Genomic DNA, 26,854 nt, shown 5'->3' on the forward strand with positions numbered 1-26,854 from the left:
TTTTAAAAAAAAAAAAAAATTAATTATTTTTATTTTTATTTTTTATATAAGTAAAGCTCTACATTTATGATGTCAGTGATGATGCCAACCCACTTATTCTTAAATTGAGCCTCTAAGGCTCTGGGCGGGGCCCGTTATTTATGGCTTATCTTGTTTGAAGATGAGCCTGAATTGAAAAGCCTTCAAGAAGATCTTGTTTAGCTTTCAGAATATTAAGGCCCAGTCTTATTTTCTTTTCTCTAAGCAAAAGAAAAAAATCTTTTTTTTCTTTCTTTTCTCTAAGCAGAAAGAGATACATAATAGGAAAAAAAAAAGGGCAAAAAGAGATACAAAATAACGAATTTTAAAGTTTCTTAAATTTTATTAAAAGTTCATAGATAAGCCATGATAATGCAGTTGATCGCACCATAAATTTTAGGCAACAAATGCCCAAAAGAAAGAGTAAGAACGGTCGAAACTTTGCTAAGGTGTTAGGGGAAAAAATCCTTGATACTTTAAGTTAATAAGGATAAAATTGTTAAGAGAGTAGGAACTCGACTGATTATAATAAAAATGTACTTGAAATGATTGTATGCCTTCCATATATGTGAAGTGTCTACTAACAGGTACTGTCTTGACCGAAATCTGTATTCTTGTTGATGGGCTACAACACTACTCGAACATGGCAATTTTTTTGCTTGCTAGTAAGTTGCAACCGTTGTCAGTTGTATCACATTACATGTTTATAGTCATACTAAACACATTATCAAGTTTCTTGCCACGAATAATGGGACTTTAAAGATAAAATAGCAAGGCAATTATCCTTTGAGCCACATTCGTCGTTTTTGTTTTTTTTTTGGTAGGCACTTTCTTTGTTGTTTTTAAAGCAATTATTATGTTGGCACATTAACTTCTATTGCCCGATCAAGATCCACAATGAACTTGATTATCTCGGGCCAAATCATGAGCTCTCGAGCCTTTATTTTAAAAATGAGCTGATCAAATGAATATTTAGTATATCAAGCAAAAAATATATATTAAATTATTAATGTCGTGCGCCAAATTTCCGAATTTTTGTGATTTTTTTTTTTAATAAAATGAATTTTTATTAACCACTTGACAATTTATGTGCCAAAAAAAAAAAACAAGACTAAAATTGCCCTTTCCAACTTTGGAAAGAGAACACAGGAAAAATAACAAAAATAAGAGTAATAAGGCTCTTCATGTCTATTTATCTTACTCATTTTACACGGCATTTTCTTTAAGTATGACATATCATATTTTAAGTGGCTTTTCATATCAACCACCTTAAAAATAATCACTTAAAATGCGTTACATCAGCCGTTGTGATATGAATGTAATAAATAAGTGTGAAAAGTAATATTACTCAAAAATGAAATATCGACTCGTTGATATACTAAAAAGTGAAAACTGATAAATCTTATTGTTGTATATTTGTTTGCAATTTTATAAAATATTTAAAAGTAAATACTTTTAAATTATGGACCCTTAAATGTTTTAGGAAAGTCGTAAAAATTATCTTCATAGTGATATTTATGTGCCTAATCTATGGTCGCATTTCCGAGTTCCGCACCCAGAGTGGATCAGTCTGTGTCTTGTTCAACCGTATTTCTATTTTATGTTTATATAAGTAATCCCCACTGCTTCTCCTCTCATTTGTCACTACCATTTTTCATTTTCCTTCGGCGCTCTTTGATTTCCCAATGGCTCTCCGACCGCTACTCAGCAGAAAAAGCCTGGGGCTAGGGTTCGCTCAGCTCCGCGGCCTGCAGACCTTTTCGCTGCCCGATCTTCCGTACGACTATGGGGCGCTGGAGCCGGCGATCAGCGGCGAGATCATGCAGCTCCATCACCAGAAGCACCACCAGGCTTACATTACCAACTACAACAAGGCTCTCGAACAGCTACAAGACGCCGTGGCCAAGGGCGACTCCGCCGCCGTCGTCAAATTGCAGAGCGCCATTAAGTTTAATGGCGGAGGTCCGTTTCCAGCTCTCTCGCTTATTTTGTTGACATTCATCTGAGTTAATCTATGTGCGATTGGAGGTTCTTTTCTTTATGATAGTTGGCAGAACAGAATGGATTTTGGTATAATATGTTTGGTTCATTTTGTACGATTTATTTTGCTAATTTTGACTGATTTAATTCTGTTTCAAAGTTATGGTGTATTTTTGGTGTGATATTTTGGAATTCTCTACTCGCTATACTTTGTGAAACAATTCATCCTTATTAATTGGACTGGTATCAAGAAACTTGGAATTGTTAAGACTTTTATCAGTTTCTGAAAAGCAGTTAACGGGTTTTCAAGAGTGGTGAGTAGAATTAGAGATAATAATCAGTTTATAGAGTAAAATTATTGATAAATGTAAAATTTTGCATCTCATGAACCTAGTTGTTGAGTGTTTTTTTCACGATTTTGCTGTACCTAACGGCCCAAGATTTTTATACGGGGGGATAGTTTTTGCTGCTTCTTTTTTTTAAAAAAAAAAAAAAAGAAGAAGAAAAAAACTATAGAAGGAATTTACCTGCTAGCCTGCTGCATACCACACTGTGTTTCTAGTCCTTTTCATGTCTGTAGATGATCCTCATAGGTAGTCCTTTTTCAGCTTCTAGCCAGGAATTTATATATGGTCAAAACTTCACAAAAGTAAGCAGTGATTCTATTTTCTCACTCTTTTGTTGGTTTTCATTCTCTATATATTGGAAAAAAAATCCTCATCTTTGTTGTTATTTTCTTAATCATCCTTAACTTTGCTTTATCTTGCAGGTCATATCAACCACTCGATCTTCTGGAAGAATCTCACTCCTGTTCATGTAAGTTTATATTCTTTAGCTCTTTTGTCAAGTCATTGTTTTTTTCCCTTTCATTTTTTCTTAAAGAAACTTCTTTTAACTAGTGATTTATGAATGTCAGGAAGGGGGCGGTGAGCCCCCAAAGGGTTCCCTAGGTTGGGCTATTGACACTCATTTTGGTTCACTGGAAACACTCGTGCAAAAGATCAACTCAGAAGGTGCTGCTTTACAGGGCTCTGGATGGGTGGTAGGTTTTGCAGCTTGTGAAATTCCCAACATCCATTTTATGTCCCTGGTCATTGACTGGTTGTTCCAGTCGACGCTCATTTTTGCTGGTTTTGTATGGCTCTTTTCACTTATCTCTGCCTTGGCAGTGGCTTGGTCTGGACAAGGATTTGAAGAAGCTTGTGGTTGAAACCACCGCAAATCAGGTATTTTGAAAAGATATCCAAGGGGAAATTCATTTAACAATGATCATTCCTATTTCCAGTTTCTCTTTGATTGACCCTAAACTTTAGCCACGTTCTTGTTAAATGTTGTAATCCATATTGCTTCAGAAGTCATGGTCATTTGATGAAACTGATGCCCTCTTTTTGAACCGACATTTTTGTTTCCTCATAATAATTGAAGTATTAGATCTACGATATTCAGGGCTTTTGATTCTACACTTCCATTCTTTGCACTGATTACATTGGCTTAGGAATATTAGGCTGTTTAACTTTGTTACTGTCAGGTTTTGGGTTTGTTCTTAAAGCTGGTTACCATCAGTATAATTTTTTTATGCCGGATATATGCTCTTGCTATCTTAACCCTCGTTTTAGGAGTTCTGAAATTATGAAGAATTCCCAATTGAAAAAAAAAAAAAAAAAAAAAAAAAATGATGTTGAAGATAGTGCAACTACTCTTTGTAATTATTTCTGTGAAAACATCTCTGATTGTCTTAACATACAGAAAAAAACTGCATTACAACTATGTTAAAATACATTTATAATTCTGACTCTTTTTTTTCAGGACCCACTGGTAACCAAAGGACCAAATTTAGTTCCATTGCTTGGTATTGATGTTTGGGAGCACGCGTACTACTTGCAGGTATATTAGTATTTACTTTAAATAGCTATTGATATCTCAAATGTGGTTGCTTGATAAATTAATGCCCAAGATGGAAATAATCGAAGATAGTAATTCAAGAAAATGATTATCAAGTGTCATCATAAAACACTCTGCTTTTGCCTATACTCCTAGCCATCATGCAGAAGATGGAGTTAATCTCTGCAACTGCAAAAACTAAGAGTAAAGTGGTATATAGGATTTGGTTTCGTGAAATCTAGTCCTATGATTGCCTTTTGCAACATAACAGAAATTAATGTCATTACTTCCATGCTACCTTGATCTACTTTATCTTATGGTGATTGTTCGTTGAAAGATTGCTTCATATTTGTTCTAGCATTTGGTAAAACGATTTTATTTTTTCAAATTGTCGATTGGTTCTTTGTCCACAAATTATGGATGCAAAATTTACCCTGATTTGCTTCTTTATTATCATATGACATTCCTTTTGTTCTCATGTTGCAGTACAAGAATGTAAGACCAGATTATCTAAAGAACATATGGAAAGTTATCAATTGGCACTATGCCAATGAAGTTTATGAGAAAGAATCCGAGTGAGGTGTATGAGAAAGATGGGCTTCGAGAAGCGGCTTTGTGGTTTGTTCGGCTAGTGGAATAAAATTGATAATGTCACAACAGTGAGGAACCCTGTCCTGTTGAGGTGTTTGATTTCTGGTGTATCTCATGTATGAGAATCGAATTAAATTGAGCTATATACTCTTTGTAGCTTTATGCATGTTTGGGAATATGAAAACTTGCCCCCGCTACTTTTGTAGACAATGTTGCATTTGTTTTTAATTGAATGAGAGGTGTTACCTTCTGTTTGTTGGGCACTATTTGTTCAGCCGATGATCACTTATTTTAAAATTTTAAATTAATAAAAATTTGTAAATTTAAAAATCATTTAATTAATATTCAGTACATTATATATGCTAATTTTTGAGAAAAATTGAGACATGGCGTGGGTTGCGAGATTTGATTGCCCTCTTATTATTTAGAAGTGGTTTGGCTTGCTTCTGGTGAAAAAATTACCGGAGATGTTTAGCTTGCTTCCGGTTAAAAAATGAAGATTTTTTTGAAAAATATAAACTATCAAGATAGCTTTCAGTAAAAAAAGTATATGAAGATCTCTCTTAATTTACAATTTTGACCATTTATTTTTTTAACGAAAAAAATAACAATATTATATATATATTCAAAAAAATTATCAAAAAAAAAACTACCTATTTAATTAATGTTAGGAAAAAGTTCACATAATCCCCTCAAACTCAAACTACCACTCAATTGACAATGTCCTCCCAAACTTTCAATTGTGACAATGTCTCCCCTAAACTACCAAAAATTGTCAATGTTCCTCCCAATGACGAAATTACCCTTAGTAAAATAAAACCAAAAATACTAAAACTTCTAGAAAAAACCTAAAACTAATTACCAAAAAAAAAAAATCCAAACGTTGGCCGATTATTTTATTTTTTTAAAAAAAAATCAATTTTATAAGAAAAAAATTAAAAAAAATTCAATTTTTTTTTTATAAAAATTGAAAATTTTCGTTTTTTTTTTTTATATTTTATTTTCGTTTTATAATTTTATTTAAATAAAAATTTACGTTTTAAAAAATAAAATTTTCGTTTAGTAAAATGATTTTTTTTTTTGTTTTTTAAAACTAAATAAAAAAATAGTTTTTTTAAAAAATAAAAATTTCCGTTTTAAAAAAAAATTAAAAATTTTCTTTTAAAAAATTATTTTTAAATTAAAATTTTTCGTTTTTTAAAAAAATCAATTTTTTTTTTTGAATTTATAGGAGTGTTTTTGTCTTATTGAGAAATTTATAGGGGCATTTTTGTCTTATTATTAGTCTTGGGGGGACATTGACAATATTTTAATAATTTGGATGAAACATTATCACAATTGAAAGTTTGAGAAAAAAGTTTAAAAGAACTATGGGAACTTTACCCTTAATGTTATTTTTGTCAAACATGAAAGAAGACATTGGGATTGGTAATTTCAATTCGTTCTTGAGTCATTTTGCTAAACGGTTAAAAAGAAAAACCATTTGGGGGCTTAATTGCATATATCAGAGAAAATGAGGGGGGAAATTAACAATATATCAAAAAAGGAGGGTTTTTCTCATTTTGATCGCTAGGGCGCGCCGTGGCACTACGCAATATAAAGGCGCACTTTCTTTTGGTAGCCCTAGCCCACCCCATCAGTTTCCAGAGAGGGCGATTCCTACGACTCAGATCTCCTCCGTCTCTTTGCCCACGCAACCATGGTCAGATCGATATTCAGAAACCCTACTGTATTCATCGTTTTATTCTTCTTCTTCTTCCTGTTTCTCCTAATATCTTTCTCTCTCTGGTTTTATTTCTGCAGACTTTCAAGCGCAGGAACGGTGGACGCAACAAGCACGGCCGTGGACACGTCAAGTTCATCCGCTGCTCCAACTGCGGTAAATGCTGCCCCAAGGTATTTCTCTCAATTTCTCTTTCCTGGATTTGTAAAGTTTTTGGTATAGATAAATCTGCATATAAGCGTTTTCTGTATATAAAAGTGGGAATTCGTATATTATTTGGGATGTATATGAGTTAAACTATAGATCTTGACCTGTGATTTGGTGTTTGTGTGGAAAAAAAAAGGACAAGGCCATCAAGAGGTTCCTTGTGAGGAACATTGTTGAACAGGCTGCTGTTAGGGATGTTCAAGAAGCTTGCGTCTATGATCGTAATACACTTTTTCTCGCATCCTATTCTTTTTTAGTCCCTCTATCTGTCATTTATGTTGCTGAAATGTACTGTTGTTTTATACAGAGTATGTGCTTCCAAAGCTGTACGCGAAGATGCTGTACTGTGTTTCCTGTGCAATTCACTCGCACGTTGTGAGGGTTCGTTCTCGCACTGATAGGAGGAACCGTGCGCCACCACAGCGCTTCATCAGGCGTAGGGTATGCATTTACATTACTTGCTCTGTTTTTATGGCTTTTTGGTTTTCTGCAATGCTTCTGCTTGCTTATGGATGATCATATTATTGCTAGTGAGGGATTCTGATTAAAAATTACATTTTTCCATTGACTTCATGTGCTTAGAGAGATTCGAGTAAAAAAATATGCAATTGTGGATGTCGTATTTATTGTTCTTGTCCTTAAATGTCCAATTTATCAAAAAAATTACTGAATAAATCAGTCGATGTTAATTCCTTAGGCAAACCCCTAAAGTAGCGAACATAATCTCAAGCATGTCCCCCTAATGTTAATGTTGCAATCCTAAGGTTTAAGGAATTAACCAAATTGGTATCCTAATGGCTAAGAGATTAACCAAATTAGTATCCTAAGGGTTAAGTGATAAACCAAATTGGTATCCCACAGTTTAGGGCTTTTAAATCAATGGTTAGACTCTTAACAATTGAGAGCAAGCAACCCATCACGGGCTTGAGTCACAGAGTAGGTACCTATAGTTTAGATTAAAATGTCTTGGTATTATGTATGGGTTTAGTATTAAGTCATTAAATACTGATAGGTGAGTGGAACAAAGGCTACCATCTAGTCGGTGCTAATAGAGTGGGATGTCGTTGATGCCAAATTTAGAAACTTTAGCTTAGCAAATTTGCTCTATTTAACTAGAAACTCACCTTTCTCTATTTTCGCTACCCACTTTTTCGAAGCACTTACATCCAGCTTAGCATTTTAGCTAATCCATTTTATTTAAATATTATTTTTTCAAGAATTTCTTTATTCTTTCTTTATTCATTCTTATAAAAAGACAAGCGAAAACAAGATTGGTAAGTAAACAATTTGATGAGCACTGTTCAAGCTCACCAAATTTTTCTACAATTTGGTGAGCCCAAGCCGGATGTGGAGCGTTTTAGTCGCATTTTAGTATTTTGGCTAGCTGGATGTGAGTGCCTTTAAGGGTTTAATCAAATCTGTATCCAATTGTTCTATGGCTTTTGGATGGCAGTCAAACACGACTTCATCCTGCTATCTAGCCCATAATCTTCGTTCTTCTATCAGAGTTACTTTTGGACTACTATTGCATGTTAAATACTTTATGTAGCATTTGAAGTTCGAGAACCGTAATCTATTATGGTGGTTGTCTTTTTGTGGTTATGTATACGAGCCCTTTGAATGTGAACTGATTGTTTGGTAGATGGATGTTGCAATTGTCTGCATATTTAGTTTGACAAGCTTTCCCAAACATCTGTTTCTGTGATATTTCAGGATGATCAGCCAAGGCCTGGCCAGCCTGGTCAACCACCTCGTCCTGCTGGGACTGCGAATCCTGTTCGTGCATAAGATGCAAATCTATTTCCTCCAATTGCCATACTATTCGTTAATGGTGTTTGAGTTTCTTGAACTTCTCAGTTGTGTAGGAATTCTCTATGGTTTACAATACTGTTATCTTTATGGATAATTTGATTTGATAAGAACCTGAAAATCCAGAAATTTTGTTTTCAAAATATGGATATTTGATTTGGTTTTTTATCAGCTTGACGAAATAATCACCCGCTTCTCACCCTCTTCTTTGTCCACTCCAATGCGCTTGTTGCTTGGTTGATGTGTGCTCTTGATTGCCCTGTTATATTACAGACCGTGAGAACAAAGTCTTCTCATTTCATGTAGTAGTTTTTTGGTTTAGAGGCACCAAGGCCTAGGGTTGGTGCATCAAATCTTATTAAGTTGATTTTAGTAATGTTTCACACATTCTCAATTCCTCACGCCCATTTCCTTGCTCTCTTAGTTGACTTCTAAAACTAGTATTGAATTTAATCTTTATTATATTCTAATCTAATAGAAATTTTAAAAGCTACAAATGGGTGTGAGAAAGTGAAAATATGTGTAGCATTACTCTTTCACAAAATACAATACAGCTACTTGGGTTTGAGCCGTCTCATGCTTCGGAAGTGAGATAATTGAAGTCACGCTCGTCAAACTTCTAAATAATTTTTGTCCACTCATTCCCTTTTAATCTAACGAATCTCAAACAACCCCCACTTCCATCGAGCGTTGCACTTCTTGGTGCAGGCTGCAACAGAATTAGATGCAGCTATGACATCGGGTATGTTGAGCGCTAACACTGTAGAGAGTGGCGTAGATTCTTGGCAATTCTCATGCAGTCTGCCATGGGGCAGTTTGTCTTGATCGCGTTGGAAGCAATGTGAGACCTACTAGCGGCATACCCCTCCTGCAATTTTAGAACACATGAAGCAAGTGGGATAATTCTCCTTTTGCAATAAACATGTACAGCGCCCAAATGCTTGTCGAAGAGACTAGAGAGTGCTAGTGTGGACGTAAAGCCAGGTCATTACCTTATGCAAGGTGTCCATCATGATCCTTAGCGGAGGAGAATTTATTTTGGCACGGCTTGCCACCTGGGACATATTACATATAAGTTGCAATTGTATGGCACAAGAGTAATTTTCTGGATGAAAAGATATTGCGAGAAAACCTCATCCAACTTGATGTACCCAAATGGCAATTTGGGGTCACTTTCATCTATCATCTGCTTCAAAAGTTTCTCAAGATCAGCTCCTGTGCCACTACCCACCCACGCCCATTGCTCTGCCAAATTCAACATTTCTGTGAGGTAGGCAGCATCATGAAGAGGCCCCGCCCAAAGGGGCCCCGAAACCACATAGCGGGGCCCCGAAACCTGGAAAGAAGTCGAAGAAAAAACAACCAACACGTACATAATGTTAAATTTGGGCCCCTCCCAACAGCGAGTTCTAGAGGAACAAACATATCATACCTTTGAATCAGTGCAGGAGCACCTGATACGACCAAGTTCGTTCCATGAAAATGCTTGAGAATTTCCACACTGGTGGCAGTAGCCAATGAAACCGTAATGCCTGTCGTAAATGATAATCAGAGGCTCAATCACGAAGCCTTACACAGAAGACAATCATATACGCACCTGTCATCGACAAGCTTCCCACGATTCAACCGGAGCATGACTCGAAAAACAGGTCCATGGAACGAATAGTAGGAAAAGAGGGGAGTAACACGATAGCCCAACACCGAGGCTTCCCTTACAGCCCCGCCTATAAGCATTCGCAAACCAATCTCATTCGAATATGGCATTGGACGAACATAAGCTCCATATGCAGCTAAAGATCTGCAAACAACATAACAAACTGATTTTTCAATTTTTCAAGAGGATCCAATTGCATTGCTACAGAAATGAGAAGAAGAAAAAAAAACTCACTGGTGAGGCCTGTGACCACCGGAGGTGTACCCATCAGTAGAAGTAGCGTAAATCAACCCATCCAATTTCAAAGCGTTCATCGCTGACCTCAGAAACGAAGAGTCGCTACCAAACGAATCGACGTCAATGAAATCGAAGAACTCTCTTTGTACGTAGCACTCCGCCATGGCGCGGTTCGCATCGAAGTGCGTCACCGACCATCTCCGCTCGTCCCCGAAACCCCTCGGGACTGCCCGAGACAGATTCTCCGAGATGATACTCCGGTACTCGTCGTTTGCGTCGTTTGCCAATACGAAATCGGCCTCGGCCCCGACAAGGTACCGGAGAGACCGAATCCCGCAACCGCACAATGCGTCGAGGACTCGCAACTGGCCTTTGGATTTCTTGTAGAGCGAGGCGGCGAGCACACCGAGGTCTCGGCCGGTGGCGCTCTCGTGGCGGAAGAAGGTCTCGCCGGTCTCGAATTCAAGGCCCCTTTCGGTCCTGTACTCGGATTTGCAATTCTGGTGTGGGAATTGGTTTGGGATGGCGGTGAGTCGAGTGTTAGGGTTAGGGTTTTGGGATTTGGGTAATATGGGGTTGAAGAGAAATGGTGAAGGGGATAGGGTTTTAGGAGTGAGGTTTAACATGGCGGGAAATAGCTGGGTTTGGGTTGGGCTAATCTTTGCGGGTGTTCTTAAATATGGGTTAAATTCAGTGCACTGTGTGGCACACGTGTATGATCATCCTAGAATAAACGACCCAGATGTGTTCGATGCAGTCTTAATCGTTGTTTAAAATCTGGCCATGTCAGCATATGGTTCCACCGAATTTTAAGGAATTAGACATCTTGGGAACAAGAATGATATGTGCTTTCCAAACTTCTTGGGCGTCTACAGAAGTGGTTGCTTTTCATTAGGAAGACAAGTGACTCGAAAGAATGAACAGCATTAGAGATACTTTTTATTCGAAAGCATTACAAATTTACAATATTATTCTCAAAAGTTTTGCACTTCAGACTTAACAGTATTTAACTTTCATTACTCATTAGTCCGAGAAATACATTACAGATACAACTCGGCAAGTCTTTTATGTTACCAATGAAAAGCTTATAGACAACCGGCAACACAACTTGGAGATACTAACTGCCATGCATTGGCATTTTGTTTTTAACTTTACAAAGGGATCCCAATCTTATGAGCTTCAGCCCCACTGATTGTTTGATGGCTTAAACCACCGTCCGAGACACCGTCTGGGGAGTGAAAGTATACATCTTACAGTCATGGGCATCCACTCGGGCACTGAATGATGACACTGCATCTCCCGAAACATCTTTGTGCTGCAAGCAATCACGATATTAAGTAAGCATAGAAAAAATAATAATATTGGAAGGTCAACAACTCAAACCAATTCAAAAGGTAACCTAAAGGTTTTTAACTCCTAAGCTTGACCCGTCAAGCAGGGACGAAAGTCGGCCTTAGCGATCCTAAGTTGTATAAATTGATTTGCTTGGATGAAAAATGCTTCGCTTTGTCACAAGTTAGGCATACTTGAAGAGAAAAGGTGGGGAGCGGTTCTTGATGTACCACCTCAAGGACTATCTCAAACGAGTAGTGATAATGGAGACGCCGGCGTGAGTGAACAGTCACTCACGCCGGTTTATTATAAATATAAAATATTATTAAAAAAAATTATGAACAGTAATATTTTTAAAAAAAATTATATTATAAAATAAATTGGCGTGACTGTTCACTCATCACTACTCATCTCAAACATGTCCCTGAAGCAAGCATTCAGACCATCATCAAAACTGCCTAAATGTCCGTGCAGGTCAATTTCCTCACCTGCCACAAATCTCTAATTGAGACACTCGTGCTGGACTCAAGCCCAAGTTTTTCCCATGCAGCTGTGACAGTTGCCGCTTTCGAACAGCGATTCCAAAGAGCAACAACCAAGCGATGTTCAGATAAAGGACCCGCCCAAACCTGAAAGAATCATTATTAACAAACCAAGTTTCACAACAGACAGCAACAAACATTTCTACTCTGATTATTGCTCAGAAAATTGTGCGCACAAAATACACTTATATCAGGTTAGCCTCACATTTTATGCACCTGGGACATTTTATGGTTTTTTTTTTCCCCCTCAATAAAGACAACAGAAGCATGTGTACATGCACACAGCTTCACACGACCCAAGGTTTAATGGAGTTATTTGATCGTGATAACAAGGTAATAAAAAATTCCTCTTCCATTAAAGCACCGTGCGAGAGGGTGGTGAAGTTTTTCCAAATTTCAGTTAGAGAACATTTGGAGCAAAACTACATTTTGCTTGGAGAAGATTCAAAAGTGTATATATATGTTTTCTTTTTTAGATTGCTAAGTTGCAAAGCGCACCCAGTGGGTTTTGAATCTAAGACTGCACCCTCCATCCAGTGTTACAAGGGGGAAGAGATGTCTTTTGACCCAAAACTCATTGGCTTCAACAGCATTTACATTCTGATATCACATACAATAACATCATTTAAATATGCTACAAAGGGGTGCAAAAGGGGAAAACCTGAAGGCAGTCATCTGTTCCTGAAACATAAACTTTCCTTCCCTGAACCCCAAGTGGGTCTGCAAAAAGAAAATTCTTGCTCGCTTAGATTTGTTACAATGATTTGAAAAGATCATGACATGCAAACGAAGATAGATGCAGTATACTTAAAACTGTTAAAGAAAGAGCATGTTTCACCTTGGTTTATAGCAATAACCTCCTTATTGGTTAGAAGCTCAAAAGTTTCCGTAGTCATGTTTCTTACATCACAACCGACCAAAAGAGGGGCCTGCACAGTTTTGTGTTTGTGAAAGGTGAAAAAGGTCAAATTAATGTAGTGTAAAGAAGTTAAAAGGTCAAATGGAGCATATATGTCCTATGCTATCCCAAATGAAGGTTCACTCGACACGAGTACTAAAAAAAATACCCATAACTGCAGAATTTTTAGCCATACTAGTTAACATTATAGGATACAAATAATTTAAAAATTCAGGATGGGAAGAAGGTTGGAATACTGATGTCTGAATATCATAGAGGCATCACAAGACAAAATACAAGTACTTTCTATGAACTATTAAAATAAGATCGTTTACTATGAACTAAACACACACATGCACACTCACATACGTAAAAGGAAAAAAGAAAAAGAAAAAAAGAAAGCCACGTTTCAAGTAGACACTGTTAGAGCATCCAATCCCAAAGCTTAAGAAATAAGGTGGAGAGGCCAAACTAGTGCAAAAACCCATATGAAAGCCCACATCTAACCAATGTGGGACTCTCCAACACCCTCCTTCACATCTAACCTTAACTAAATATGCAAATGGGATTGGCAAGTGGACCAACAAACAAACAAACTGGGCTCTGCAACCACGTTAGAGCACTTAACCAAAAACTTAAGCTATTAGGATAAGCACAGCTAGTGCATAAACCCATACAAAAGTCCACATATAACTAATATAAAACTCTCTAACACCACAAAGCCAAACCAGGAAGAAAGTAGAAAAAATTTGAAAGAAACCTTCATCAAAGCCCAGATGCTAAAATGAGCACGGTACTCTTGGAATGTCATGCCTCCATTGCCAACTTCCAACATATCTGGATCTGCCCAGACATAAAAAATATGGAGAATAACTCTGAATAAGAAAACTAGTTCACAGTTGGATTTGATTGCTGCATTTTCATGGACTATTTTGTTTTACAAAGTTCAAATTTTTACCATTCCATCCACCAGGACCCGCATAGGCTGCCCATTTGTCATTCAGATCGGCAATAGTAGTCATGCTTAACAACAAAAGAACAAACACTCGATCAGTGTGACAACCAATGTCCTAAGTGGAAAATATACATTTTTGCCCCTGGTGTATTTCATTTTGAACTATGACACGACAGAGGCAGCATTCACTCATTGTACCACTCAAGGGCTAGAGTCCAGAATCTTAACCTTGCCCATGAATCATTGATGTCATCAGTAGTCCGCCAGCTGTTTCCAACCTTGTCTGCCCATAAGGCTGGGTTATCCACACCCCTGTAAAACCATTACATAAGGTCAAAAATTGCAGTCAAGTTACATGTATACTAATCTGGGTATCTAAAAAAAGAAATCAATTAACTGCATTACCATTCACAAAGTGAATAGAAAATTGTGCGTCCAGTTGCATTTAGAGCATTCCGCATTGGTGGGTATCTGGAAATTATTGAACCACATCAAGTCAATGGGAAGCTACTTGATAATGATTATTTGACAACTTAAATGAGACTAAGACGAGGTTATACCTTTCTTTTGGTTCGATACCCAGATTGAAGCAGTTGTCATATTTCAAATAATCTACACCCTGTTAAGACAAACATAAGAAAGGAAAAAGTAGTTAGAAGTGACGACTAAGTTAAAAGGCCATGGCAATCCTAACAGAATTCCACATCCAAATTCAAGCATCCTAATTTCTGATTTCAAATTATATTACCAAAATTGTTTACTCACTTAGAAAGGGAAAAGTGAATTAGCTTCTTTCAAGTGACACTTGAAGCATTCCCATATTTCATTTTTGTTTTAACATCTATCAAGATAATCTAATTTCATAGTATGCACCAGATCATGTAATATTTAAGAACTGAATCATTTGGAGGTTGAGTTGATGAATAATTTTTAGATATAGCTCCTATTTGCACAGAGGAAATCCATTATCAAGATATGGACTTGACGCTAAATATGCCAGAAACTAAAAACATAGAAGGGCAATGTAATGACCCAAGGGGTAGTTTAATCAGCTAGGGACCATGCCTCATGAAGCAGAGGTCACTAGTTCGAATCTCCCATTCCCCCTCCCCTTGGAGCCTAAAAAATAATTATAAAAAAAAAAAAAATAAATAAATAAGAAAAGGCAATTTAAAACAGTCCCAAACACCCTGCAAGTCAATTGAGAATATTTGATATAGTTTATGCACTATCCAGAAAGTGATGGTAGAAACTAACCCAAGAAGCAAATAGTTCTGCATCATCATTTTCATGATAAAGCGATCCTGGTCGAACTTCACATGTAAAAACCCTATGAGATGCAATTAGATCAGTTAGATGAGTGAGAAGGAAATAAAAGAAGCAGTTTAGGACATTTAACAGGAATGAATAATCAATTAAAATAAATAAATAACTTATAAGCTTCTGGACTGGAGTAAGAAAGTTGACCTACCCAGCATCAGAATAAATTCCAAGCTTGAGGCCCTTCGTGTGTACATAATCAGCAAGAGCTTTAATTCCAGATGGAAAAGCTTTTGGATCTGGGACCAATTGACCCTGCAGAATTAAGAAAGCCACAATAGGAAATTGAAATCTTAGTGCAGCTACACATTATTTACTAGTGTATGCTAAAAGGTTTCTTCATTGGGGAAATGAAAGTGTGCAAACAATTTGCTCCACAATTAAACCCTAGAAAGCTATATAACTAGAGTGCAAGACAGATGAGAGTACAGTTATTAGAATAAGACACAATTTTGATCTGTCCCACTTAAAATAGGTAACTCAAATGAATTGAAAATTAAGAAAAGTAACCTTTAGAACTAATTTTGACTAAAGAAAACCACTTAGGAAATATATGGCATTCCCTAGAGGCTGCATGATCTACTATTGATGTTATAGAGTATAAAGTTAGTGAGAGGTATGACTAGGTGAAAGTTATAGGATTCAATTGACCTCTGAATTCCGCTTCTTGGAAGACCAGCAATCATCTGCAGTCCATGAAAATAAATAAGTCCACAATAGACAATAAGCGAAGTTAAACCACATACTTGAGATAAGCCATAGCAATACCTATATTGAGATACACATAACCTAGCTCAGCCAAACCCGTTGAGACAAGTGCATCAGCTGCCAAAGACCAAAACAGAAACTAGTACTTTAATGGAGTCTCATCAATGTATACACACATACATATACATATGCATATAGATATATATCAACAAACACACAAATATTTTTTTCGAACTTCACTTAACCCCACAGCTCCCTTGTTCTTTTTCTCAATATATGCCAATTGCTAATAGTCATGTTTCAATTGACATCCCAAAACGAGAGAAAAAGGAAGAGGATTCTGTCCATTTGATTAAAAACCATAAAAGTAACTGATCAAAGTGCAGTTGCAGATGCATCTAAAGATTGCCTTGCAGATGCAGGCATCAATTCTTCTAGAGTATGTATTCACAAGTTGACATAACAAGGTACGCAGCAGTTTGAATGCATGCTAAGCCTGTTCAGAATTCTTGATTGATTAGCTGGCAGAACTCTACCGAAATTTTACAGTCTTCATCCCAAATTTCAAATTCCTCAGGACCCCAAATAAGAAATGCACCTCTAATTACTCATCGTTAAGAACATAATAATGCCACAGATGCAAGTAATACGTGTAAAAAACATAAAGAGACTTAGCATATGCCTACAAAGGCAGATGAACCATGATAGCAAGAATAATATACCTGTTTCCTTGATAACTGTCTCATTGATATTGCAGGCAAAGAAATTCCAGCTATTCCATCTGTCCACACATGTTAAAAAATAAATTTTTCATTAGCCCTCATTATGCATTACAAACAATTTTGAATTTATCCTAAAGATTTTCTTTTTCCAAAAAAATGACACGCTGAATCAGCAACAGTGCCCCATAAACTATATCAAATTCCGAACCATATGCAAGAGCAAGAACCAACACTTTAACCACCTCAATTTAGAATCCTAGACATACCCACCTCCTAAAACTTTCAAAAAAAATAAATAAATACACAAACTTTACAATCCCCTGCCAAAAAATAATGGAGCTCACTTCTTTTTCTCATAAAGCCCGTTTTCCCTCTGAAATTCCCACCGATATTAAGAAGAAAAAAAAAAAAAAAGACTTTTCGAACGAAAAACTAAATTTCAGATAACCCAAATAGCATAACATGAAGAAAGATATGCTAAAACGAGAGAGAGACAAACCCCATCTGAGGCGTCTCAGCCAAGCCGTTGCTGAGTTGGAGAATACCATACTTAGAAGTATCATAAATCGCACTAAAGGTCGATCGAAAACCGGATTTCTCGTAGCTCTGCAATAGAGGCACTACTCTCCCTTCGATCGCCACCGCAAATACCACCAAACATAGCCACACAACTGCAAAGCAAACAGAGACAACGCTGCTTTTCCTCTTCTCCGCCATCAGTGAGTGAGCGAGTGAATGCTCCGTTTCTTCGACAAAACGTTAGGAAATGAAAGAACCAACGGATTATTTTGTTGTCGTATTTCAGATAATTGGAGCCAATCGCATTTGGCAGATCATTTGTTCTTTCTATGTTTCTTCATACTAGACGTCATTGCAATTTGCGTATGACAAGTTAGCTTCCTTCTTTTCTTTTCTAGGCCTTACTTGTCGGAGCGGAAATACATTTATTACTGGAAAGAGAAGACTGCCCCCACGGCCCAATGCCCAGGTGGCCCATACCTCGGCCTCAAGACCACCAGGCCCACCCAAGCGGCCTTGACAATTTGCAATATTCCTCTAAACTTTGTGTGAATTAAAACAGCACACGTGGCACGCCGTGTGCAAAAAAAAAAAATTAAAATTATAAAAATAAATAAATAAATTGCACAGGCATGCCACGCACGCTGTGTGCTGTGTATTAGTACTCCTAAACTTTTAATTAAAGTAATATCTCTTCAAACTATTAGAAAATTGAAACTTTTTGTCCTAAAAAAAAAGAAAAAATACTCCTAAAAATTATCAAAAAACGTAAATACCCTTATAAATTGGGAAGAAAACCAAGGGTCGTGTTTGGGTCTAGTGAAGATCTACTGCTGCTGTAGTGGGTCACCAATTTTTGACATTTTTGGTACAAAGGGGGTACATTGTAATTTTCTTGTAGTTTGAGAGATATGCTTCAATTGAAAGTGTGGGGGAGACAACTTTACAAAGAGTAATGCTAGGTACTATCTTTTTATCCTCTTAAAATTTTCATAAAGTTGATGTGACTTTTAAAATTACCATTGGATCAAAATTTAAATATGATTCATCTAAAATTTAATGGTGATTTTAAAAGCTACATCAGCTTTAGGAGGATAAAAAGATGGTACCTAGCATTACTCCTTTGTAAAGGAGTAATGCTAGGTACCATCTTTTTATCCTCCTAAAGCTGATGTGGCTTTCAAAATTTTCATTGGATCAAAATTCAAGTATGATTCATCTAAAATTTAATGGTGATTTTAAAAGCTACATCAGTTTTAAGAGAATTGTAGAAGGATAAAAATATGGTACCTAGAATTACTCATTTACAAATTACATATGGTTTGAGAGAGTGTGTAATTTTCCCTTAATTATTTATTACATGTGAGTTCATTTAGATTTTACAATATTTAATGGTGTACATAGTGCCACATCATTTAAAAATTTTAAATAACATTAAACACGTATACATTTAGATAATATGAAATTTAATTTGAACCATAAATGAATCTTCTCTATTTATTATGTTCCACGTAAGCATTGGTGGAGAACGTAAGGTGAAAGACGGCAGAACTGACAAAAGCATTGACGTGAAAGAAAGGATTATAATTGTACGAGTGATGTGCCGACACCACATGGTCACGCCAATTTGTAACGAAATACGATAAAATTAGTAGCATCCCTAACAATACTCTTTGTTTATTTGCTGTTTATTTAAAGCAAATTTTATCTTCAAAATCTTCTGGTGTTTGATAGTCATGACTAAATGATAGAAACCCTTTTGAATTTGTAATAAATGATTAAATTAAAGAGGGCCAATGGGAGTGTACAAAAGGTGGATTGAACAAATGTATTAGCGTGTTTCCTAAGTTATCTCTTACGACCTTTTTCAATTGCTTGCCGTGAATGAAATATAATTGTGGACTGGGGCAAAGTTTCCTGCACATTTGCATTAGTTTCTAACACTATTGTCGGAGTAACTACCTATTTGATAGTTGACTGTTACGTTTTTTTCGTTTTATTGGACTCATGTGTCAAATTTAAAGACTAATGGGTAATCACGCAGCCTCAGCTTTCAAAGTGGGTGTTTACTCACAACAAAGAGGAAGAATTGTATGCAGAATTTAACAAATTCAATGGACACTTTCCCTCGGACTTGGAAGCTAATTTTAACCGTATTGCTGTCAAGAATGGATTTTTATAAGACCCATTTGTCTAAATAAGTAGGCAAACTGTTTGAAATTAGATTTTTATAAGACCCATTTGTCTAAATAAGTAGGCGAACTGTTTGAAATTTATGAGGACAGATAAATTTACGGTCTGAATTACTACCCATCTAAATAATAAAATTGCTAGAGATATTAGAGTCCAATGTGAGGTTGCTTCCTTTCAAAAAGGTCTTTGACCAAATCTGATTCACGGATATTGAATGTAGAGGGTGCAAATGCACCTGCTTCAATAAACCCAAAAGCTAACGCTAATGTGAAAGAAAGGCTTTTTTTTGTTGAGTCACTTTGAGCAGTCAGTTCGGATCACAGCCCACTTTGATTGGTGCAAAGTTAGGGCAGACAGTAGAAATAATTAAAAACAAAAAAACAAAAAGAGAATCAATTGATTTAGCATTTGATTAAGTATTCAGTGGGAGATTAGTCAGAGGTGTTTAGGTGAGGTCTGATTCTTAACTTTCAAAGTATTGCCCTTAATTCATTTGATTATGAGTCACACAAGGTGGCGGAATAAAGTCAATACGAAGAATGTTTTGACCAGGGGAGGCCACCGTGTCCCATCTTTCCAATGCCAACGCAGATCACAAAACCAAATAAATAATTAAATACTAAAAAAAACAATCAAATTACCCATATATTGAGCCTAAGAGCCTCCTGCTTCTTCTTGACAATTGGCCTTTTTTTTTTTTAATTAATTAAATAATTGGCCTAATTTATCAAAGCAGTTGGATGATGTTGACCCGATTAGAGAAAAAATAAAAAAAATTCAAAGAATTCGGCAATGTGGTAAAATTAGCAGTACCAGATTTTTGAATATTCAAATAAAGATGTGACTGAAAGATGCTATAATTGAAGAAAATCTAATCACACTATAAAGTTTTTCTTCAAATTGATTAGAGATTTTTTAAAACAAAATTAATATTTATTCTTCGAACATGTGATTTTTCTCGTAAATCATTTTTTTGGGTGCAAAAATAGACATGGGTATTACATTAAACTCTTGAAATAAGCACATTTCACCAAATTGGATGTAAATTTCGGTTTGCCACACGTGATTTGTCTCGTAAATCATTGTTTTTGGTACAAAAATAGACATGGGTCTTTCATTAAACTCTCGAAATAAACACATTTCACGAAATTGGATGTGAATTTCAGTTGCCACATGAGTCTATGACATATACCAATCAGAAACAGGAAAAAAAAAAAGAAAAAAAAAGGAAGAAATATAATCATAAGGTGCTAAACGATATTCTATTAATGAAATGATGGAAATCATATCATCTTTATAACCTTCTATAATACTTCCAAAAAAAAAAAAAAAAAACCTTCTATAACGTGTGTAATAAGTATTTACACATACAATTCAAACTAAAATTGTAACTATATATATGAAGAAGGAAAAAATAATTAAATAAGTTAAGAAGAAAAAAAAAGAACAAATATAACAAATAGCAAAACAGTCCAACGATTTCTTGATCGAGCTCTGCATGCAAATCTAGTTGTGGACGCTGTTTGTCCCCTTGCTCGGTCCAGATGACGGCAGCGGCCCCTTGGGGAGCATAGTCAGAACCATTGGCCCATATTTCCCGGCAAGTCTCGGAGATGCGGGGAAGGCCGGTTTGGGCTTGCCGGATTCTTCCATTTCACATGGGAAAACAGGGCCGTCTTTTTCCAGCGGAAAAGCCACAACAACAGCGCCGTCTGCAGGAAGCGCAAGATACAGAGCTGGTTGGTCCGCTGCAGGGTTCTGCGGCACATTCAAGCGCCGAGCTGATGAAGAGGACGGAAAGAAAATGATAAGACAAGCGAGCAATAGCACTGGTGCAAGATTGCGAGGTTTTAGCTGAGATTTTTCCATCGGAGATCTGAGATGAAAGGTGGGTGCGCCTGTTTTGATGAATTTGGAGGGTGAGGATGAAAGGAACTTTTTGGGCAATTGTGTTTGTATTTGTTGGTGAGGAGTTATGAAACGGGGTGGTTTTATTTTATAGCAAATTGGCAGTTGAAAAGGTCAGAGGCTGACGGAGAAATGGCGGATGAGTTGTATGCATGTATCACACGCTCCGGTGACTTACTCGGAAGTTTGCTCCACACGCCTGACTTGTTTGACAATCTTTCGAGACTTTGGGTTTGACTTGTACTTTTTTAAAAATAGAAATGGTTTCTGTGAAAAAATAAACGGCAGAGATTGGATGATGAAGGGAAAAATCTATTTATATATTTTTTTACTAAAAGCAATTTTCATTATATAGTTTTCTACAAAAAAAAGAGTTTTAGTGAATTTTTTTACTAGAAGGAAGTCAATCTTGTTAACTTTTTTTCAACTTTAGAATAAGAACAATAGACAAGGATTATCTCCATTAAATGAAATAGAGAATGTTTATTTGATGGACATGATTTAAACTTGAAATGTCACATTTTTTACTTTTTTTAAAAGACGTGTTAACATTAACATTAACATTTTTTTTTATGTGAAATGTTAAGTATTCTTCTAGTGTTTTTTTGGTGTTCTTCTAACTGTGATGTGGCTTTTAAAATTAATAGATTAAAAGTAATAATGATAATCTCAAATTGAACGGTAATTTTAAAAGCCACATCACAGTTGAGAGAACATCAGAAAAACACTAAAAGAACATATAACATTTCCTATTTTTTATACTGGTAAATATACCAATTTTAAAATTTAACCATCAAATAGAGATGATCTTAATTATTCCAATAACCATAGCGTAGTATATGAAGTAGGGAAGATAGAAGAAGGAGTTTTGTTAAAAGTAAAAGCAAGAGGAACAAAAGTGAAGAAAGAAGAAGAAACGTTGAGGAGAGAGTTTAGGGCAAAGGGTGGCGGTGCTGGGTATGTCATCACCCATTGTGTCGCGAAGTGGTCAGGTGCCATCGTATGTGGTCTAGGGTTGTATTAGCGTGGGAGGAACGCTGTGTTGAGAGAGAATTCAAAAGGAGAAGTAGGAGAGCAGAAAAGTGTGTTGGTGCTGCTACCACCACACATTAGTTGTGGCGTGACTTGTGGTGTGGGTCCCCTGTGATCGCCAACCCTTACCGGGGTTTTTGAAAATTATTTGTTGTGTGAGATAGAAAAGAATCGCTAAAAGGAGGTAGGTAATGGAATCTGCTGGGGGGAGTGGTGGCTACCACCACCTCTGTTGATGGCCTTGCCTGCCATCTCAAATGGTCGTGTGACACCCAATGGCGTTGGTTGTTTCTTCAAATCTCTAGGTCCCAATTCAAGTAAGCGTAACGAGTTGTGGTGTTAAAAAAAAAAAAAAAAAAATCCCTCAAATTCCATCGGTTTTGGTGTAGGAATCAGGTTTGTTGATGAATTTGAATATTACGGAGTTCGGTTTGGGAGTTGGAAAAAAGAAAAGAAAAGAGAAATGCTTTTTCAGCAACTTTTATACACTGTTGTACTTGCTTATTTCCGTTCAGTTTTTTTTGCAAATTAACTATTATATTTGTAAGATCTATACGTGAATCTCACAAATTTAATAGTTAATTTTCAAAAAAATGAACCGCAAATATGTAAAAGACGTACATGTAACTTGTCTCTCTTAATAAAATGGTGAAATCCAAACAAGCCCTCTCTTAGATTTAATAGGCTCTTGCAACGCGTGGACGTATTCGTGTTGAGCGTGAGGAGGGCGCTTAGGTGTAGACCGACCGTGGTGAGATGGCCAAATGGGAAAAGGATCAACAGTCCTGTCTGGGCAACACGTCAGGGATTTGACTTTGACCCTCTATGCTTTTGATCCTTCAATCTACGCGTAGGCGAAGACAAGACTTATTGCACACGTTTCACCTCTTCCTGATCCTCTTATTCTATTTTCTATTTCTATTTCAATTATATTTGTAAAATAAAAAATATAAATTAATTTGGTATTGTGATAGTAATACAAGGAGAAAATGCCACACCAATTTCAGTGGCGTGGCTTAACCGTCAAGCAAATTAGAAATGGGATTTACTTGGAAGACCCAACTGGAATTTCTGGAAATGCATGCATGTCTGATTGAATTCAATCTTCAAATAATACGAAATTCCACTTCACCAACCAAGATCGAACCATTTTAAATAGTGTTGACTTTTTTTTGTTAGCAGATTTATAAGATACCCAGTTCACCGTCCATATTAAACGTACACCTTCGGATCCGACACGGCCACACGGCTTTAACCGTGTTGATGTCACGTACATACAGCTTCTTGTTTATTTTCCAAGAAAGTGAGAAATTATAATAATAAAATGCACTCGACTCAACTGAAAGAAGAAAAAAAGGTGGAATTACATTTGACACGCATAGCATAGGTGTCGGTGAATAAATTTTGCAAAAAAATTAATTTGGATAATAAAAAAACATAAAAATACCTAAGTTCACTGTCCTTATAAATATAAACCCATCGATAATCTTTGAAATAGTTATACGTCAATAACAATACGGCCTGGCTGATTTGATGAGCAATGACCTACCTACCCAATGCCTACTACTATTAATGGGGATCTTTTAAATATTAGGTGGCGTAAACAAATTTATATATATATATATATATATATATATATTGCAAAAAAAGGCCCAACACAAAAACCCACCAAACAAACCCCATCTTCATTTATCAACCTAATATAGCATATATAGATTGGAATTTCTTAACTATTGTGCCTAAATTTCAAGAAATTCGGACAAAATTTTGAAGAATTCCCGTTTCAAGAATTGATGAGTTTAGAGTAGGGGTGACAATTCATATTAATTTGCGTGTCCGGTTTGAATCGTGACGAGATATGTGTATAAGAGTCTGTTTGAGATTGCATTTGAGGGTCCTAAAAGTGTTTTTAAAACTCAAAAAACCTGTTTGAAGAAAAAAGTACTTGTTTAGTAAAAAAGTTTAAAGTGCTTTTTAAGGTTCAAAAAGCCTAAAAATGGCCAACGCACTTTTGACAAAAGCTTAAAAATGAAGCTTTTGGCCCAAAGCTATTTTTGACTTAAAAGCTCTATTTTTCAAACACAATCTCAAACATGCCCTAAGACTATGTAAGTCAATCTCAATCCAATTCATTTAATTAAACAGCTTATATTCTTCAACTCTAACATTAACCTTTTAATTTGTGTTAAATTTATATCAAATTTGCGAGTCGTGTCAATTAGAGTGTCACTTGGACATTTGGTCATTTAAATACTTAATCATGACGTCCCTTGGACGAGGGATCCCTATTATTCCTCCCATAGGAAGGTAATTAATTAGATAATAACTTGACGATTAGTGGCTGCTTTTGGTATGCAGTAAAACTTTTTATGCTGGTGGTCAATAACCGAAAGTGCATAGTATGTAATATATAATTCCTTGTTTAGGAGGTGATCAAGAAGAAATTAAGAGACGAAGCAACACGTTTTAAGAGACAAACGAACATGGCGACCCCACTCAACCCTAGCTTCACTATTATCCTTCTCTATGCTTTGCCAAATCTTATCCACCAAGGCACAAATTTCCCATACATTTATTGTACCAAGTCCATTTTGTCAAATGGCAAATATTGGACATTTATTTGACAGGCTTACTGTCTCATCACATAAATGCACTTACTCCTTACTACATCAATAAAATCTTTTTAATTTTAAGTGAAATTGAGAGGATTCATTTTGTATATTATTTTGTCGCATTTAATGATGAATATGATCTTATGTCATTTAAATGACGTAACATGCTCATTATGTGAAAACATATATACCATTAAATCTGTAAAATATAATATAAATCATGAAATAATTCTGTACTTTCAATTTCATTTGAAATGAAAACGATGATAATCCCTCCTAATAAGCTAAGACACCCAATGTTCTTAATTTTTCAATTCTTATGTGTCAATATGATTAAACAACAACCTGATCATCATGCCCCAACTTAGTAGACATTGCTTTTATATTTTAAGGCATGCATTATCATCGGTGGTGTGTGTAATATCTTAATCGTATTAAAAATGTACGAGAGAATTATATGTCTTAAGAATATACATCAATTTAATCGACTGAGTTTGAAGAATTTTCTACTCAATCAAAGGAAAACCTTGTCCGCTTCATAAATATCCACCTAAGATTGGTTGAATTTTGAATCGATCTCCTCCCTTCTCAAGAAAGTGAGGCAGTTTTACACTAAAAAATAATTGGGAATTTGGAGGATAATAGATTACACTAGTTGGTAAAGTTTGTGTTTTCTTCGACAACATAATTCTTATAATTAGCTTTTGGCACAAGCTTTCTATATAGGGTGTGTTGTATTTTCGTATATTGCAAGTGTCTATACAAGCGTAAGCATAGGCCTTTAGATTTTACAAACAAAAAATAAAAAAGAAAAGAAAGCATAGGCTTTTAGTGAGCCTAATTTGACGCATGCATGATGCTCATGCCTAAGTAATAATGGATATATAAACAAGAAAAGGTAATGGGGGGCTTTGAAAAAATAAAAGGCAAATGGAGGGCATGGTATGGTCAAAGACTTTAAAATAATGAAAGTGATGAAAATGATTATTTCTCATAAATATCATTAGATCATTTCATGGTCGGCTAGATTTTATTGCTTCTAACAGTGTATATGATGCCATATCACTGAGAAATACATATATAGTTAAATGCTTAATTATAGACCATAAAATGGTTTCTCTCCATTTGGAGATAATCCCGTTACGAGATATTATAGCTTTTACTATAATTTTAATACAAACTATAGAACTTTTAGTAAAACTAAAAAAAAACCCTTGTAATATTCAATGGAGTGCTACGTGAATTCCATGTCATGCATGGCCCTCAGGCCCTACTTTTCAAAAAACTACTTTATCTTTTCGAAAATGGTAGCACCATGATGACGCCCTATAAATAATTCCCGACCTTTTGAGCTTGGTTTCTACTTAATCTGGGACTTTTTAGATCGCGAAATGGGAAGGAAGGAGTTGAAGAAGGCAAGTGTTGTTCTACTTGTAATTGTGCTGCTTATTTTGTCTTTGACAACCCAAAGGATTACAGCAGCAACAAGACACAGCAAAGTTCTGTGGAGTACTCCTCCAACGGACACAAGGAAGTCTCTAGAAATGGAGGATGATCCTGGAGATGATGCTGCAGCTGATGATTATGGTTTTTATAGGAATCATGGTGGTGTTCCTAGCCCTGGAGTTGGCCACTGATGTGAGTTCGATCTTGCTTTTCTTTTCTTTTTTTTATACATAATATAGCTTTCAATCTTTGGAATTATTTCCTTCTTGATTTTCTTCTCCGTCTAGCTATAAATCTGTTTTCCTTGTAAATTGTTCTTATGGCAGATGTTGTTTTGTTATTGGTTTTTTCTTCTTTTTCGGGGGAGGCTGCTCGGGAGAGATAGGCCTCACAACTGCATATGTCTCTTTATGAAAGTTGTTCGAATTGAATTATAGGGATCTGGATCCTTGTTATTGTGTAAGAGATTTATTTTGTTGATAAATAATATATAATACAGTGAATACACACAATCTAAAGCAATGTGATGCAGTTTTTGGTTGCAGTGTTAATTTCACCATGGTTTAT

The 26,854-nt window shown here is 35.9% G+C and overlaps 4 protein-coding genes across 4 annotated transcripts; 2 read left to right on the forward strand and 2 right to left on the reverse strand.

Annotated features, from left to right (window-relative positions):
* Window positions 1-1,567: 1,567 nt before the first annotated feature.
* On the forward strand, window positions 1,568-4,725 carry LOC132188723 (superoxide dismutase [Mn], mitochondrial). Its single transcript, XM_059603253.1, has 6 exons — window positions 1,568-1,980; window positions 2,768-2,814; window positions 2,915-3,040; window positions 3,168-3,224; window positions 3,805-3,882; window positions 4,366-4,725. The coding sequence occupies exons 1-6, from the start codon at window positions 1,704-1,706 to the stop codon at window positions 4,456-4,458; spliced, it is 678 nt and encodes a 225-aa protein (XP_059459236.1). The 5' UTR covers window positions 1,568-1,703; the 3' UTR covers window positions 4,459-4,725.
* A 1,337-nt stretch (window positions 4,726-6,062) lies between these two features.
* On the forward strand, window positions 6,063-8,354 carry LOC132186056 (small ribosomal subunit protein eS26x-like). Its single transcript, XM_059599834.1, has 5 exons — window positions 6,063-6,172; window positions 6,274-6,366; window positions 6,537-6,621; window positions 6,708-6,841; window positions 8,114-8,354. The coding sequence occupies exons 1-5, from the start codon at window positions 6,170-6,172 to the stop codon at window positions 8,186-8,188; spliced, it is 390 nt and encodes a 129-aa protein (XP_059455817.1). The 5' UTR covers window positions 6,063-6,169; the 3' UTR covers window positions 8,189-8,354.
* Window positions 8,355-8,712: 358 nt separating this feature from the next.
* On the reverse strand, window positions 8,713-10,939 carry LOC132186054 (tRNA (guanine(26)-N(2))-dimethyltransferase). The gene is made up of 6 exons (XM_059599831.1): window positions 10,098-10,939; window positions 9,807-10,007; window positions 9,642-9,741; window positions 9,342-9,545; window positions 9,202-9,264; window positions 8,713-9,077 (listed from the first exon to the last, which is right to left on the reverse strand). The coding sequence occupies exons 1-6, from the start codon at window positions 10,724-10,726 to the stop codon at window positions 8,964-8,966; spliced, it is 1,311 nt and encodes a 436-aa protein (XP_059455814.1). The 5' UTR covers window positions 10,727-10,939; the 3' UTR covers window positions 8,713-8,963.
* Window positions 10,940-11,010: 71 nt separating this feature from the next.
* On the reverse strand, window positions 11,011-17,471 carry LOC132186055 (alpha-galactosidase 3). Its single transcript, XM_059599832.1, has 15 exons — window positions 17,077-17,471; window positions 16,578-16,636; window positions 15,916-15,972; window positions 15,799-15,833; window positions 15,299-15,402; window positions 15,085-15,157; window positions 14,388-14,446; window positions 14,233-14,298; window positions 14,056-14,139; window positions 13,831-13,895; window positions 13,633-13,715; window positions 12,813-12,903; window positions 12,636-12,694; window positions 11,921-12,061; window positions 11,011-11,415 (listed from the first exon to the last, which is right to left on the reverse strand). Exons 1-15 carry the CDS (start codon window positions 17,292-17,294, stop codon window positions 11,305-11,307), a joined length of 1,305 nt encoding a protein of 434 aa, XP_059455815.1. The 5' UTR covers window positions 17,295-17,471; the 3' UTR covers window positions 11,011-11,304.
* Window positions 17,472-26,854: the final 9,383 nt, after the last annotated feature.

This window comes from Corylus avellana, chromosome ca7 (genome assembly GCF_901000735.1).
Source record: "Corylus avellana chromosome ca7, CavTom2PMs-1.0".
Lineage (NCBI taxonomy): Eukaryota > Viridiplantae > Streptophyta > Magnoliopsida > Fagales > Betulaceae > Corylus > Corylus avellana.